We start from the raw sequence: 12989 nt of genomic DNA, 5'->3' as shown, positions 1-12989 counted from the left end.
CTTGATTATCATTTCTTCGTTTAACGGCATGGATACAATCTCGTACCCAGAGCCTGCGTTTCTTCTGGCCTGCGGCGAGGAACGAGGGCTCTGGCATAATCCATTTTTTGAGACCAGGATTTCTCGGACTTCCGTTATAAGAGCGCTTACGTTAAAAGACTTGCCAAAAATAAAAAATATGTTCCCGATCTCTAATTTTAATTTTGATCGGAAATAAACACAGAACTCTGCTTGTAAGCATGATTTTCAAAATTTTAACTTCCCGAAAACTGCGCATGCGTCAAAAAATGGATTATGCCAGAGCCCTCGTTCTTCGCCGCAGGCCAGAAGAAACGCAGGCTAGAAGAAACGCAGGCTCTGGGTACGAGATTGGTATGGATACGATTCAAACAAAGAGGCTTATCCTCAAGGGAATGTCATGTGATCTGAATTGGGAAAACAATGTACTCAAGGTAAAGAAGTCTTTATCCTATACTTACCACCAGATCCTCGTGTTCCTGCATGAGGTAGATAAGTGATTCATATATCAAGGGACGAACTGAAGCAGACATCTTCACGTTGACCCACTGACCAACAAGCCACGGCACACGACGTCGAAGTAATTTTGTTCTATATATCAGAAACAATTATCAACACCTACAAGGTTCTTATTTATATCATTAAAATCAAGAATGGCGCATTCGCCACGATATAACCTCTGGGATACACTGGACTCTGCATCGCATCTGAGTAGAGTTCAGGGTTCGATCTGTGAGTTAGCAGTGCCCTGACTTAGATCAGCCCAGAGGTTGTTTCAGGGTTTGATCTGTGAGTGAGCCATGCCCTGACTTAGATCAGCCCAGAGGTTGTTTCAGGGTTCGATTTGCGAGTGAGCCATGCCCTGACTTAGATTAGTCCAGAGGATTGCTTCAGGGTTCAATCTGCGAGTTAGCCATGCCCTGACTTAGATCAGCCCAGAGGTTGTTTCAGGGTTCTATCTGTGAGTTAGCCATGCCCTGACGTAGATTAGTCCAGAGGATTGCTTCAGGGTTCAATCTGTAAGTAAGCCGTGCCCTGACGTAGATCAGCCCAGAGGTTGTTTCACGGTTCGAAATAATTGACATTTTCTTTGAAGGATCTATTACCTTACATATTACAAAGTTGTTGTCATAGCAACAATTTACCTGGATGACGTCGTATGCATTTCCCTTAAAAGATAGTCTTTGAACCAAGCGTCAAAGTCAACTTCTCCAAATAAGTCATACGACGCCAAGCCAGCTGCAGTGTATACTAGAATGAAATTGGAACTGGTTATTGTAGTGAAACGAAAATGCTGTGAAACATGAAGGACAGGAGAATATAGAAAAGGGGGAAGGAAGAGGAGAGGAGGGGAGAGGAGAGGAGAGGAGAGGAGAGGAGAGGAGAGGAGAGAAGAGGAGAGAAGAGAAGAGAAGAGAAGGCAATAAAAGACAACAAAACAACATTTATTATCACAATTCTTACTGTTAATCTGAATCTTTACAATAACACTTACCAGCGTCTTTTTGAAGTAAAAAGTTCATGTCTTCAGAATCTGGAGACACTGAAACGATAGAGGTGGTATTACTGTGTCAATAGACCCCTTCACGGTTCCCTGCACCATCTTGAAAGGTAGCCGGGCCTTTGCATCGAAGTGAGATGAACGGTGAGCTTGCAATGGTAGAGACATGTGAATAATTGTCCAAGGTGTTAAAAAAGATCTCTATCATTGCAAGCTCACCGTTCGTCTCGCTTTGATGCAAAGGCACGGCTACCTTTCAAGATGGCGCAGAGAACCGTGAAGGGGACTATTGGTACGGCAGAGATTCTGTAATATTGAATGTGGAATCAAGGACGGTTTAGCAGTCAGTGAACCCAGGTTACCATGGATACCAACCTTGTACCGTATGAATCATGTTGACCACCACTGGTGTGACTATAGTTCTGAACTCTGCAAACAAAGTAAGATACAGGACTTCTGTGCTTGGCTGTAGAAAAAATATATATGAAGGACATTAGATTCCAATTCGATGTTAGGAGATATTCTCTATAGGGTTAATCTCTATTATACACTGAATAGAAATATGGAGACCAATAACTATTGTTCTGTACTGACTAGCCTTGTGTTCACGTGTAAATACAAAACCATGAAAAAGTTAACTAACAAATTTGTACAAATCAGAGCAAAGTTTTGTAGGTCTAAGGTCTACTGAGGTCTACTGAACTTACTAATTTGAGCAAATTTGTGCAACTTCTTACAACGTTTTTTCACGAATATATGGTATGCACTCTATTATTAGAAACCATTTTAGTCACACTTACCCTCAACTGATATCGCCATGATTCCCCAACTTCTTCATTTACTGGAAATATAATAAATAATTGAAAGAAAAATCAATGCGAGATGGGATGGATGTACTTATAGAAACACAAAATGGGCTTACCAAAATCTTCTGGATCTGACTCCCAGTTTTCTAATTCCTTTAAGGAAAGCAAAATTCTCATAAACTTTGTGCTAACGCTAGGAACCTTTCTTATCGGCAAACCATCATTACTGTTGAATAGAGGTTGCTTAAAATATCGTTACAAAAATCACTAAAATTGGTACAGAGTTTCTTTAAGTACGTAGCTTCAAACAAATTCAGAAGGGGTGCCAGTGAATTCCATACAGGGGTGGGGGTAAATTTGTGTTGGATGGGGTGGGTGGGTCAGATGTGCATACAGTCAATTCAAAAAACGTTGTCGTCGACTGGCTCAAGCCTACGCGACTGGACCGAAAGGAATATGGGTAAAAATCACTGAAGCGGTTAAATATTCGTTCTGAATTAATTGTTCCCGCTAGAAATAAGATAATAATGGCGAGAAAGAATCCATCAAATGCATGTCTTCGGGTTTAGGGAAAGAAAAACAAAGTAGTTATGATTCAGTTCACGATTCCGAAAGTATGAAGGCATTTAAAAAACGTCTCCTTCAACACTTCCCACTCGCCTACGAAGGTTTGTGGTGTAAACCAGGCATAACTAGTCAGATAGAATTATGGAGTCAACTCGGCTTTAATGATTGCTACCCAGAGTTCCTTTCGGTCCAGTCGCGTAGACTTGAGTTGGTTGACGAAAACATTTTTTGAATTGACTGTATGTCTTCTATAGCATTCACGAAATACAACTGAAAATACTGTATTGTCGTCACCATAATCGTCATCACCATCACTACCATCATCATTCATCATCATCATCATTACTATAATTATCACAATCATCATCCATCACCATAACAATCAACATGACCATCACCATTCTCATCATCACCATCACCATTCTCATCATCACCATCACCATTCTCATCATCACCATCACCATCATTATTACCATCATGACCAATATTATCACTTTTATCAGCATCCTATCATCATCATCACCATCATCATCATTGCCATCATCATCACCATCACCATCATATTACCATCATGACCATTACTATCACCTTTATCATTATCACCATTATTATCATCATCATCATCATCACCACCATCATCATTACCATCACCATCATATTACCATCATGACCATTACCATCACCTTTATCAGCATCACTATCATCATTATCACCATCATCATCATCTCCATAATCGTTAGCAACAACAACTCGCAAGATTTAGAGTCTTGTTATATCAGTTTTAGTAAGTAAGAAAGGACTGACAGATCATTACCTCCTCTTTTAACAAAAAGAAATGCATCACAAGTCGTTGTATGATTTCTGTCAACACTGATGGCGTGAAAAATGACATCTTAACCTATCGGAAAAAATATAAAAAGGTAAAAAAAAATGAAAAAAATAAATAGTGTATTTTGTACTTAGTAAGGAGGTACACCTTATTCAAATGCACAATGATAGTTTAAAAAAATAAGAAAAGAAAAAACAATGTCTTTATTCGCATTTTAAAAAATTACATATCAAATGTTTAGAAATTAGGAAAGATAATTTAATTTTTATCTATTTATTTCAATCTAAGGAAAATGATAGTTAAAGAACAATTTTGGGTTAAGGTTACTGTATAGGTTCGCAGGTGCCCTTCGATAAAACGTTTCTCCTCCGCTTCGTGCAGGAATATGGCTCCAAACCCACACTTGTAGCCCAATAACATTTTAAATATATTTCTAATTTTTAACACAAATTTCAAATGCTAACTAATTATTTTGTTATCTTCTAGAGTTCAGTGAAATATGCGGACAAGTTTAAAAGCTTTCCATGTCTAAGTTGTTCGCGCGTTTTTACCGTTAAAAGATTGAACTTCCAAGCATTCTTACGGCTAAACGAAGTCAGGGAATCCCATTTTTTATTTGCTTATTTTACTTCTAGTATGATGTACTTTCATTATCCAAAATTATTAAAAAAATCTAACGATGGTATCGTTTGCACAAGAACGTCCTTAAATCTAGGTGTCTATTTGAGTTAGTCACATACCTGATGAACTGCAATAGTTTCTTGTGGAGTACTTTCTGGAGTAGAGAAAAATAATCAGAAGTTATAAATGGAAGAGATGAAAGTTTCCATAATTTATCTATACACTCATTCATTCATCTATTCCCGCCTTCTCATTTGTCCATTTGCCCGTCAGTCCTTCCGTCCGTGCGTCCGTCCGTGCGTCCGTCCGTGCGTCCGTCCGTGCGTCCGTCCGTGCGTGCGTCCGTAAGTCCTTCCGTCTGTGCGTCCGTGCGTCCGTGCGTCCGTCCTTCCTTTGCAGTTTTCATCTTGCTATTCATTTATTCTCTCATCCAGCCATTTAGCATTTATCCATCCTACATCCATCCGTCCATTCATCGACACCATCTACTCATTCATCTCTCCTTCAATTCATTCACTTCTCCAGGATCTCTGGTTTTCCTCCCTCCGCAAAAAATTAACTAACTTAAACTCAATCTCTTGACAAGTGATCTAATCTTAATCCTAAAGGATCAGGTCAAACGTCGAACTACGCATGAGCCGAACCTAATTGAAAAATAAAATAAAAATCGGTCTTCTTTCGTGTCATTAGTTTCGGCTCATGTAAAGTTCGACGTTTGACCTTGTCTGAGTAACCACTTCTTACGTGAATGAGGTTGGATCTATTGCATAATTTCATCGTATCAATACCTTTAATTTCCTTGGGTGGACGGTAGACGTCACAGCGCAGAATGGCTCTCACAATGTTACAACACTGAACAAGAAACAACTCAAACCCAAGTCCTGAAGCAAGAAAAAAGTATACTCCATTAAACTAAACATTACATAAAGCGTATGTGAAACTTTGCAATGCCAACGATAACGTGAATAAATCGGCAAAATCTGTTAGCATAGCAAAACCTAAATCATAGTACAACGATAGCAATAATTTATTGTACCCAGAATTACAACTTAGATAATTATTTCCAAAATATGATTAATTAACACGTTTGACTATAGTGTATTATTCTGATACTTTGTCTTTTTCTCTGTTATTTTCCAATACATTTTTCATCGGTTATGCTTTGTCAGTTTTCGTTACTTCTCAGCTTCGGCTATCGTCAATACATCCCTCCCCCCTCTCAGTCCCCCACCCCTCCCCCCGGTCAGTTGTAGATTGTTTTCGTTATTATTCGCCTGTTTTCCGGTAGTTCTCGTTAGTTTTTAATAACTTTCCGTTGTAGCTGTCGTTTTCTTCCCGTTCTTACTCGTTTATTATCGTTAGCCCTTCGTTACGTTTCGTTATCCCATCGTTAATTTTCTTGAGCCCATCGTAAATTTTCGTTTGCCAATCGTTACGTTTCGTTACAATAGAATTTACCTGCTGCCTCTGAGTTAAATAAATAAGTGACACAGAACTCTAGACTCTTTTGCACCAATGGGATGAAAGACGATGGGTGGTGATCCAAGCTGTCCAAAAGCTATAGTTACCATGGAAACAAACATAAACATCATTTAGAATATTAGCAATTGGTTGCTGTTGATGATGGTGATGGTTATGAAGGTATTATATATGATGGTGGTGATGATGATGTTGATACTGATGCTGATAATGATAATGATGGTGATAAAGGTGATGATGATGGTGGTGATGATGATGGTGGTGATGATGATGGTGATGATGATGATGGTGGTGATGATGATGGTGGTGATGATGATGGTGGTGATGATGATGGTGGTGATGATGATGTTGATACTGATGCTGATAATGGTGATAAAGGTGATGATAATGGTGGTGATGATGATGGTGGTGATGATGATGATGATGATGATGATGGTGGTGATGATGATGGTGGTGATGATGATGGTGGTGATGATGTTGATACTGATGCTGATAATGGTGATAAAGGTGATGATAATGGTGGTGATGATGATAGGCGATGGTGGCGATGATGATGGTGATGGTGGTGATGATGATGATAATGGTGATGATGATGGTGGCGATGGTGGTAATGATGATGATGATGGTGATGATGATGATGGTGATGATTTTGCTGATCAATTTTCTGTCGAGGTTCCAGGAAGCACAAGAAATATGTAAATTGACTTTCCATTTCAAATTCGACAAAAACGGTCACAAAATTAAAAGTAGAACAGAAATTTCAAGGACTTTTTCGGGAACCTGGAAATTCTTTTCATTTTCCATATTTCGTTTTCCAGTAATACCAGTATTAAAAGCCCTGTATGAAACGACGGCTAACAATCACACATCTTTATACTTACAGACTTGCTTAAAAGCTTTGCTATTTTTTCCACCATTTCATTTAACTTTTGGCTGTGGCCTAGCTGTCTCCCTAAAATCATTGAAGCATAATTAATGTTACTATCGAATCAAACTACACAGACTATACTATAGAGGCTTTGCATCATCACGTGATGGCAGCCATGACAGGAGGCACACCGATAGAGTCTCTTTGCCCTGGGAAACTGAGTTATTTCTTATGTAAATCAGATTAGACCAGATTCAATTGTTCCTGCCTCCTGTCATGGCTGCCATCACGTGATGGTGCAAAGCCACTATTCTTTACCAAGGACCATCTCTCATAGTCTCTGAAGCTACTTACGACATTCCAAAAACAGTCTAATCTTGTCAAAACTTGTGCTAAGAAATACCTGAAATATAAAAATAAATGAAATAAAAAATCACTAGATTCAGTGGTAGAGCATTTGACTGGCATCCAGAAGGTCATGGTTCGAGACAGCTAGAGACAAATGATTTCTATAACACTTTCTTAGCTCATAAATAATAATTCCTCACATCCAAAATAGTGAGTAGTAACATACCATTGGCTTGGAATCAGGAGTAAATCCTCTGTGGCCATGAACAGTGAGTTTCCTGAGGACTAAACCAAAATGCTTACTGATCAATGCTAAGTGGTACATAAGAAATAACAGATATGACGACCCTGTTGACTTGATGAGTCTTTTGTTATCCTAAACTGTACCCACTTGCCTCAACCCAATACCTCTATGTACAGAAATACCCCCCTTCCCCCTCCCCCACCCCATATGCACACCCCCTCACACAACCCCACCCACAAACCCACACAAACGTGTCATTGTATTACTCTTGAGGCTATGGATCCAACCAAATGGTAGTACTTACAGCTACTACTGGCGTACAATTCTCTATTTGAAAGGGAATGCGTAAGAAAATGTGACGTCAAAGCAGCTCAATTGGGAGGACAAAACAAAAGAATTCCAATCCCATTACTGTAAAATTGGAAACCTATTGTTATGTCCTCCAATTTGAGCTGCATTCTGACGTGCTACAAGGAGTCTATTCTGTAGTTGTGTGAAGTGTTATCCTTACCTTTTACTAACAATATACTTAGTTCTAAGGACTCTTCGATATTTGATGCCTGCAAAAAAAAAATTGTACTGTAAGTGACTAAGTGGTTTTTTTTTTCTTTTCTCTCTCTCTCCTCTCAAATCAACCATCATGGATTCAGATTACAGCTGTGCTTTGGGGTCATAATGAAGCCTGAATTAAAATAATAATCGACTAAAAAGCATTGAGAAAGCTCGTTCTTATATTCAACAAACACTGCAAACAGTCTCAGGACAAACAGTTTAGTCAATAGCTGAAAGACCATCTTCTAAAATCCAGTCATCAATTGAAAATTTTCTGATGAATGGAAGACTGCTAATTTTGGACCCTGCTTCAAGCACTATATATTTCACTGCTACATGATATACTGTAACTGTGAATATTATATCTTGAATACATCCTATATTGTACCTGTTGGTGTACTTTTTCAAAACACAAAGTAGAATGAGCTTCCCACAGATCAAGTATAGATGCATAGATGCTCTCAGATAACTGAAATAATATTTTAAAAATATGCATGAAGATAGAAATGAATGAGGGCCACATATGCTTGTTAGCATTTGGCTATTACCACCTTATTACCGCTATTTTCATACACATGCAACTAGTCGTGATTTGCCCATTAGAACTTGGTTTTTCATGGCCGCCAGTCAAATATAAAAGGTAATGATAAAAAGGTAAATTATACACCATGAAAAGATGAAAACACTTACTGACATTTCGGACGCTAGTCCTTCCTCTTTTACTCCGACGAAGGACTAGCATTTAAAATGTCAGTTTTTTCATCTAAGTTTTATCATTACTGTTTCATTACAAACACCGACACAGCTCGCACTAGACTAATTAGTTTTTTATTTTTAGTTTTAAATTTCAGGGTGCAGCTGATTGCAGCTACCAAGTTCACATGTTTATGAAAATGGCAGTCAGTGCCACCCTTGTAAATCAAGGACCATTTACATGTAATCTCTTGAGTGTCCATATATTCAAGAGTTAGATATAATTGTTTATAAAATAACTGTTATGAATGTCGCGTTCTGATTGGTTTGGAGCGTGTGCTTTATGAGAGCACATTGCACACACGCGCACCTTCCCTTTCGTCATTCCTATCTATTATTGTAATTTGTATTTTACAAAAGAAATAAAAAACTGCTATGCGTCGTGCTTCTCCTAACACTTCTCTCGTGTTCTGCCAACCCCCGCATGCTTTATGACAGCACACAGCACGCGCGCGGGTTTTCTATTTCTTCAATAATCTTACCTGTCTGAATAGTTGTCTATCATTGGCCAGTCTCTTAGACGACAACATCTTGGTTACATGGTTCAAGACCAGTAAAGATCTGTGCTTTACTAAAAACGAAGGGTTCTGAACTCCCTATAATAACAATAAAAGGTTGCAACAGGCTCAAGTATCAAATATATGATGTATGAGTCATTAAATATTAAATTCACCAATTATAACCATCTATTAATTATTACACATCTTTAGATGGGCATAGGATTTTCACATTTTAGACCATGTGTCATTCTCTAGAGTAGCATTTCTTTGTGTAATAGCTATGCATAAGGATCCACAAGGAATAAGACTTATTCTATATCTTACATATATATTTTTAAGAGAATGACACTTGTTCTGAAATGGAATTCATTAGAGGAAGAGTAAATCTATGAAACATTTTAAAATTCCCTTAATTATCCCATAATTCCCAATATTGCATTAATTATCACTATTATCTCCTTATTTTTCCCATCATCTCATTTTTTTAATCTCATTTATTTAATCCCATTTTTCAATCCTTTTATATAGGTATTTTACACAACAGTTCATTAAGTCCTCAATTACCTCAAACAGAGCAGGAAAAAGTTCTGGCCAACTATGCAATTCAAGTCTTGCAATCTTTGAAATTAAAACTGCTACTTGTGTTGCGATCTGTTTTAAATTAAAAACAATCAAAGAACTAAGATTACATATGAGCTGGGGAAGTTGAGCTTGATTATAGGTAAGTACATCATAGACTTTGGGTAAGTTGACCCTTGGGCAAGTACTCTGACATGCCAGTATGACAGGTGCTGCAGTATGTGGTGATCATGGTGTGGTTACCATGGACATCCTGGTCAGCTCAAGGCATACACCTGCATAATGCTCATTTTCACTGATGAGTTCAACATCAAGCAAGGCCTACCGTATTACCTGAGCCCGGTTATACAAGAGTGGATGGCAATGGATAAATCCTTGTCTAGCGCATAAGTCACATAATGCGCATTTGAGTATTTATATCTAAAATGCACAATATAAGTATCAAATATCAAATATTATTAAGTCAATAGAGGATATTACATGGGCACGCGGAGATACGAATTTTATCTTCGAGTGCTCAATTGATATCTCACGAGTGAGCACACGCGAACAAGTGAGATATCTAAATTGAACACGAGAAGATAAAATTCATATCTCCAAGCGGCCATGTAACGTTCTGTTTATTATATAGATATCGATGAAACTTAAATAAAACAAAAGCTCAAAAATTCTTTATTAAAAAAGCAAGCTGCTTCAACAGCGATATCTTCACGTGTGAAAGATATGTTATCTTCCACTGGTGAAAGATATCAAGTTTTCGACACTAGAGAAAACCTGGTAATTCATCGATATCTATATAATAAATGCTAATATCCAATAAATTTATCCACTGGATAACAATATTATCCATCAGATAGCCCTGTCCACCCTTTGAACAAATAGGTCCTGATGAACATGTTCAATACCACACCAGACTAAGATAAAGCATGGTCTACTACATTACCTGATGAACAGGCTCATCTAATGACAATATCAACTGGTGTCTCATCATTGCTTTCTCCTCTTCTGGGATAGCCCTTAAAAAAGTCACAGAACACAAGATAAAGACAAAGATAAATAGCTACATAAAGTACAGGTTGTAAAACCCTAATGGACTACTTCAATGATGTGCTGGCCATCTTGGATTGCAAAGCATTATGGGGCAGTCCAGGGGGGCAAATAAAGCTTTGTTACAGTAATGATGCCGATTGATATTAACAGCTCACCACAAGAGAATACAACAAAAGATGAATTAAGATGGCACATTGATAATAATAATAATGATAATAATAATAACATTTAAAAAATATTAATATTAAAAAAAAATTTAAAAAAATAATAATAGTAATAATAATAATAATAGTAATAATAATAATAATAATAATGATAATAATAATAAAATATGTATAAAAATATAATGTTTATTCATTATAGTGAGTGTATATCAAGATGTAACTTACTTTGGGGCATTTTTCCTCCAATATCTATCCACACCATTCTTAATGTAAAGGATAGCTAACCATCGAATGTTGGCATCCATTGATCGATTGGAAAATATGTGCTGGAATTGAAAAATATATAAGAATCGAATACACAATTAGCTTACTAATACCTTGTCTGGATTATACTGACAATAACTGATGAAAGGAATAGAAATTCAGCAAGATGTTTGATTGCTTAGGGAGATGAGTCTGCAAAGCTCAAAGCAATTTTTTTTAGTTGTGTTCCTCCAGCTATCTGTTTTTGGTTATTTCTATGCACCTTCACAAAAAATACAGCACTTAGAATAATGGCCTGTAATTGGACAATGTCCAGCCAGAATTGGACTACTTTGATAAAGTTTTTCTACAGTAATGACATCAAAGAGATAGAAAAAGAGCGCACGTGCTATGTTGAGTTATACAAGCACGCGGGAAATTGCGTGAGTCAGAGAAAAGTGCTAGGAGAAGCATGGGCCTTAGGCGAGTGCTTTTTGGCACTTCTCGAGGGCTCATGCAATTTCCCAAGTGCTTGTATAACTCAACATAGCACAAGCAAGGGGAGTTTTCTATCTCTTTTATAAAATAACAAAGAAATAACTAACGATTAACTCAAAAGAAATAATAAAAAACATAAGAAACAAACAAAACATTGCTTGCAGTTGCTGACATCATTTCCTCACGATCTATGTTGGGTTATATAAAATGGTAATTGACCAATCAGAGTGTGCGTTATCTCTTAGTTATTTTATAATTATTGATATTAACAGCTGACCACAAGAGGATACAATAAAAGATGATAAAGGTGATGATGTAACAAAATAATTGCAGACACACTCCCTATTACAAACACAAAGTGATGGTCCCGAAAGCATCTGTTGTAGCGAGAGATGACTGCATAGGGCTAGATGGCATATTTACAAAATATTAGTATTGCGTTGTCAATTTGTTAATCTGCCAAATATTATCATGACAATAGTTCTTGCCAAGTTGCTTTGTTCCATCAATTAATTGCATCTCTGTTTGGCATAGTAATGACAATAGCTCATACTTGGGGCTCAATCAAAGATTTAAATTGCTTTGTCCCCCAGATTGTGAATTTCTTACAACAGGTCTTAATACATGAAAAAACGTGTTCTCAAAGGGAGTAAAAATTAGGCACCCAAAACAATGCGACAAACTATACATCCAAAAAGAACTAACCATTAATGCAGTATAAAAGCCATGTCGCGTCTCCCATGAATGTAGCCTCTGTTCAGCTGGCTTAAGTAACTCAGGATTCTGGCTACATGCGTGTTGTAGAGTTTCAAAAATAGCTTCAATACCCACTACTCCTGACTCTTCCATAATTTATCACGCTGCCAGTGAGTTTTCTGTAAAGTTATGTACTTCAAAGCTGTAAATACTTATATTTTTGCTATAGTTCAAGTTGCCTCATGCGCTCTCCATTATTATACTCCACTTTCATACGTTAAAAGAGAAAAAAAGATGCTTCAATGATAAAAAGAGGTCCTAGTGAGCTCTTGCTCAGACCACGTGAGTACAACACTTAACGTTTCAAGCCGTAATTTTTTCACTGCTTCAAAGAATGCTAGATAATTAAACCAAATGGACGTATCTTTGACTGTATTTTGGGGTTAAGCATTGCTATTTATGAACATGAAGGCAGTGAAGACAAAGTTATACTCCACATGTGAAGCGCCATTTTGTTTTGTGTTTGGGGAAACTGCTGATCTACATTAGTGCAGGCTTAGGGTCAAGAGTTAATTAGATTTGCAATATTCAAAATGGCGTCCAGTGGAACGAATTTAGCAACTTTTCGTGCGTTTTTTCATGTCTTTCGTTATGATAAACAATGTTTGATCAA

The 12989-nt window shown here is 37.3% G+C and overlaps 1 protein-coding gene across 4 annotated transcripts in view; it reads right to left on the bottom strand.

Annotated features, from left to right (window-relative positions):
• Positions 1–12820, bottom strand: part of LOC116293839 (importin-11) — a 51404-nt gene extending 38584 nt beyond the window's left edge. For all 4 annotated transcript variants that reach the window (XR_016121402.1, XR_004196859.2, XR_004196858.2 and 1 more), the window contains exons 1-20: positions 12326–12820; positions 11105–11205; positions 10609–10681; positions 9651–9737; positions 9069–9182; positions 8222–8302; positions 7793–7841; positions 7264–7322; positions 7044–7092; positions 6703–6773; positions 5801–5900; positions 5131–5223; positions 4462–4496; positions 3707–3790; positions 2442–2478; positions 2320–2360; positions 1895–1985; positions 1514–1561; positions 1164–1269; positions 480–609 (exon numbers count right to left, since the gene is read on the bottom strand). Coding sequence is in view for 1 of the 4 variants with exons in the window: in XM_031701327.2 (XP_031557187.2) it covers positions 480–609; positions 1164–1269; positions 1514–1561; positions 1895–1985; positions 2320–2360; positions 2442–2478; positions 3707–3790; positions 4462–4496; positions 5131–5223; positions 5801–5900; positions 6703–6773; positions 7044–7092; positions 7264–7322; positions 7793–7841; positions 8222–8302; positions 9069–9182; positions 9651–9737; positions 10609–10681; positions 11105–11205; positions 12326–12469 (1593 nt within the window). In the remaining 3 variants the exon portion in view is untranslated. The remainder of the gene's footprint in view (positions 1–479; positions 610–1163; positions 1270–1513; positions 1562–1894; positions 1986–2319; positions 2361–2441; positions 2479–3706; positions 3791–4461; positions 4497–5130; positions 5224–5800; positions 5901–6702; positions 6774–7043; positions 7093–7263; positions 7323–7792; positions 7842–8221; positions 8303–9068; positions 9183–9650; positions 9738–10608; positions 10682–11104; positions 11206–12325) is intronic.
• Positions 12821–12989: the final 169 nt, after the last annotated feature.

The sequence above is a fragment of the Actinia tenebrosa genome, unplaced genomic scaffold (assembly GCF_029948245.1).
Source record: "Actinia tenebrosa isolate PJP-AT-01 unplaced genomic scaffold, QUT_ActTen_1.0 PGA_scaffold5__44_contigs__length_20552954, whole genome shotgun sequence".
NCBI lineage: Eukaryota > Metazoa > Cnidaria > Anthozoa > Actiniaria > Actiniidae > Actinia > Actinia tenebrosa.
Note: the sequence above shows the minus strand (reverse complement) of the source record. Positions and strands in the feature narration are given on the sequence as shown.